Consider the following 3,478-nt stretch of genomic DNA (forward strand, 5'->3'; position numbering starts at 1 on the left):
CCTCCTGATGTCTGTTCACAGCAAAATCTTTTATTTCATTGTTTTTGTTCATTAACAACTTGAAAACTGTCAGTGTGACAACAGTAAAGAGAGCCTATAACACAATAACTTCAGCAAGTTAGAATGAATAAACGACTCATATAAATGTGCTGTGTCTCATTATGAGTGATAATCAGCACCACCTTCCCCACTTGCATGTTTCATATTCGTGTGTTTGTCTAAAAGGAGGATTTTACTCTACAAGCTCATGTCCAGCTATTCTGTGATCAGCTGCTGCTGATTAGTACACTAAAGGGTGACACAGTGACGTCAGACCTGGTTTCCTGCTGATTCACAGATGTGGGAACAGCTGGCAGAGCTGCTTCATGATGACATCAACGAGTCACACAAACAGAAACAAAGATGCAACACTTTCAGACCCTCGGGAGAAAATAAGTGAAGAATTTTATTTTCGATAATTCAATTCAGGAAAAAAACTCTGTCACGTGACTTTGTGTTTCTCTGCTAACAACATGGCTGCGGAGGATCTGCCGTCTGAGTTTGACGTGGTCATTCTGGGCACAGGTACTCCAACACCTGGTTTAAGGCTGTCTTCTAACCCGGACCATGTCGTGGCCGGGGCTCGGTCCGAAACATCCCGAGATCCCGGTGTAAACCGGACAAAACAGGGGTATGAGTAGGGATTAGCTTGCAGCTAACGGCCAATGCATTTTCAATAGCAGCGGCTAGCCGTTAACCCTCGGCCAGCGGTTAGCCCCTGGATACATACATAGACTCAGCGCCCATAAGAGATATTTTTAATAAATGTCTGATCACTCATTGATCACTTTAATAGGCAGGACAGCGGCTGTTGGGCTGACGCTAACGTTAGGTGCTTTAGCTTTTATCAGGGTTAGCTCGCAGTGCCGCTAACAGAGGCTAGCACTCCTAACATCCATCTGTTTCTTATGGATAGGAAGCTAACGGCTAGGCTACGTGATGCTAACTGTTTGTGTGCCAGGATGAATCAGCTGTCTGTGTGATCGAGCTATGGTATCGGAACAGAACCACTGAACCACTTTGAGTCCTAATGATCGACAGTCAATATTTAGGGTTTACTTTCATAATTATCAGTAGTAAAGTGATCACATGTTATCAATAACCTGATCGATACAGGATCAGTGCCTTCTTCTCTCCTTATCTCCTGTCCTTCATTTGTCTCTCGTTTGGTTCCCTCATCTACTTGTTTCCTTTTTCTTTTCAAGTTCCTTGTTTCCTTTCTTCCGTTTCCTGACCTTGTTTCCTTGTCTCCTGCTCTTGTTTCTGTCCTGTCCTTGTTGTTTCTAATTGTTCCCTCTCCTCCATTCCCTGTTTTCTTTCCTTGGTTCTTGTCCCCTTGTCTCCTCTTTTTGTTTTCTCTGCTATCTTGACTCGTTGTCTCCTTGTTTCCTCTCTCCTTGTGTCCTCCTCTCATGTAACTTCTTGTCTCTTTTCCTTGTTTTTCTTCCTAATTGTGCCTCCTAGACGTCTTTTTGTCTCCTCTCCTTCTGCTCTGTCCTTATTGTATCTCCTTGTTCATTCCCTCCTCTGGTATCTCTCCTTGTTTTGTCTCCTAGACTTTTCTCCTTGTTTCCTTTCGTGTTATTATTGATGATAGATTTTGTGTGCAGGTTGTGCTGAGGCCTGGTTTCTGTCTCCTTGTTTCCTTTCCTAGCTTTCTCTCCTTATGTCCCCTCATTCCTGTTGCCTGCTGCTGCTTATTGATTATTGATTGTGTGATCAGGTCTTGCTGAGTCGGTGGTGGCAGCCGCGTGTTCCAGAGTTGGACAGAGAGTTCTTCACGTCGACAGGTCATTACTTATTCATCAAGAACACTTACTGATTAATAATCAATGTTATCAATTACAGAATGTTTTCAAAGGTAAGGTCAAATCAATAAGTATCTGCTGAATTGATGTATTTGTATATTGATAACTGAGGGCGTTGCTATAGAAACGCTTTCACATTACAGCAATAAAATATTTTATCAGAGATAGATCAGTCAGTTAGATCAATTGATTGATGTCAGAGTGTCAGAATAAGAGCATAGAGTGATGCTTTTATTGTGGAAGTGACAGCTTCCTGTGTGTCTTTAGGCGGAGCTACTATGCAGCCAATTGGGCAAGCTTCACCTTCAACGCTCTGCTCACCTGGATACAGGAGCATAAAGTAAGAGTTACTGATTGTCAGGTTGTTGATTTGGTGGGCGGGGCCAGATGCCCAACAGGAAGTCATCAGTGAGTTTCCTGTGTGTTTGTAGGCAGAGTCTCTGTCAGAGGAGGTCCAGGATCGGTCAAGCTTGGTGGAAGAAGGGGAGGAGCTGATCTACCTGTCAGGCTCAGACTCCGCCTCCATCAGTAACCTGCAGGTGTTCTGCTACATCAGGTAAACTCCTGCATACCTGTAAGGTCACATCAGCTAGAGATCAGTTTATTGATTAAGGTATCAATACTTCTCAGTGAAGAAGCCGAGGAGGAGGAGGAGCCTCCAAACACCACAGAAGAAGAAGAGGCTGGAGCAGCAGGTGAAGACGCTGCTAAAGAGCCATCAGAGACCGAATCAGCAGGTCTGTCTTATATTGATCCTGTATCAACTCTCTGAGCTTCGATTAGCAGGTTTTAAACCAATCAGCTCTTTCAGGTTCAAAAGAAGAAGAAACAGGTGAGGCCGCTGAGGGAGACGAGCAGGTGAGGAAGAGCAGCCCTCCCCTGACATTCACATCAATTCCTGATTGGCCGAACAATAATAACTGCATACTTCCTCCAATCACAGGCTGCTCAGGAACAGGGGGAGGAGCCAGAAGCGGATCAGCCACAGCCCTCTGCTCCTCCCAGCCAATCAGAGCCAACCAGGAAGAAAATCAGCTACACCCAGCTGGAAAAGGAAGGACGCCGGTTCAACATTGACCTGGTTTCTAAGGTAACATGACATCAGCACAGCAAAGGACAGTCCTCTCGGCCAATCGTCTCCCTCAGTGTATCCCACTGCTTTTTGATTGGTTGTTTGACCCGAGCTCCGGTTGCTTCATCTTCATCTCCCTCCAGCTCATGTACTCTCGCGGCTCATTGGTCGACCTGCTCATCAAATCAAACGTCAGTCGCTATGCAGAGTTCAAGAATGTGACCAGGATACTGACCTATCGCCACGGCAGCGTGGAGCAGGTACGAGCTGCTCTGTGTCTGTGTGTCGGTCATGTCTGCATGAGAACAACAGAAACAACAGTCGCACTCAGACGAGTGAAATCAACACAACAAACACAGGTGTCATCACATCAGCACCTGCTCTGACAGGCAGGTTTGCTTGACCTGCGCAGGCTGTTTTATAAGAGTCAAACCATTAAACTGCACGCTGATGACAGCAGCTAACCTAGCAGGTTCTGTCGGGACTGAATTAGATAAATAATAAACACCTGTCTGTGTTTACCTGTCTGCGCTCACCTGTCTGCGCTCACCTGTCTGTG

General features: G+C 45.6%; 1 protein-coding gene across 1 annotated transcript in view; it reads left to right on the forward strand.

Annotated features, from left to right (window-relative positions):
• The first annotated feature begins 319 nt into the window (after positions 1-319).
• chm (CHM Rab escort protein) overlaps positions 320-3,478 on the forward strand; it is a 17,838-nt gene continuing 14,679 nt past the window's right edge. The window contains exons 1-8 of the mRNA XM_013915188.1: positions 320-564; positions 1,763-1,829; positions 2,115-2,187; positions 2,279-2,403; positions 2,478-2,584; positions 2,659-2,705; positions 2,791-2,937; positions 3,063-3,179. Of these exons, the coding sequence (XP_013770642.1) occupies positions 513-564; positions 1,763-1,829; positions 2,115-2,187; positions 2,279-2,403; positions 2,478-2,584; positions 2,659-2,705; positions 2,791-2,937; positions 3,063-3,179 (735 nt within the window). The 5' untranslated portion in view covers positions 320-512. The remainder of the gene's footprint in view (positions 565-1,762; positions 1,830-2,114; positions 2,188-2,278; positions 2,404-2,477; positions 2,585-2,658; positions 2,706-2,790; positions 2,938-3,062; positions 3,180-3,478) is intronic.

This window comes from Pundamilia nyererei, unplaced genomic scaffold (genome assembly GCF_000239375.1).
Source record: "Pundamilia nyererei isolate P.nyererei 1_Seehausen unplaced genomic scaffold, PunNye1.0 scaffold00266, whole genome shotgun sequence".
NCBI classification, from domain to species: Eukaryota; Metazoa; Chordata; class Actinopteri; order Cichliformes; family Cichlidae; genus Pundamilia; species Pundamilia nyererei.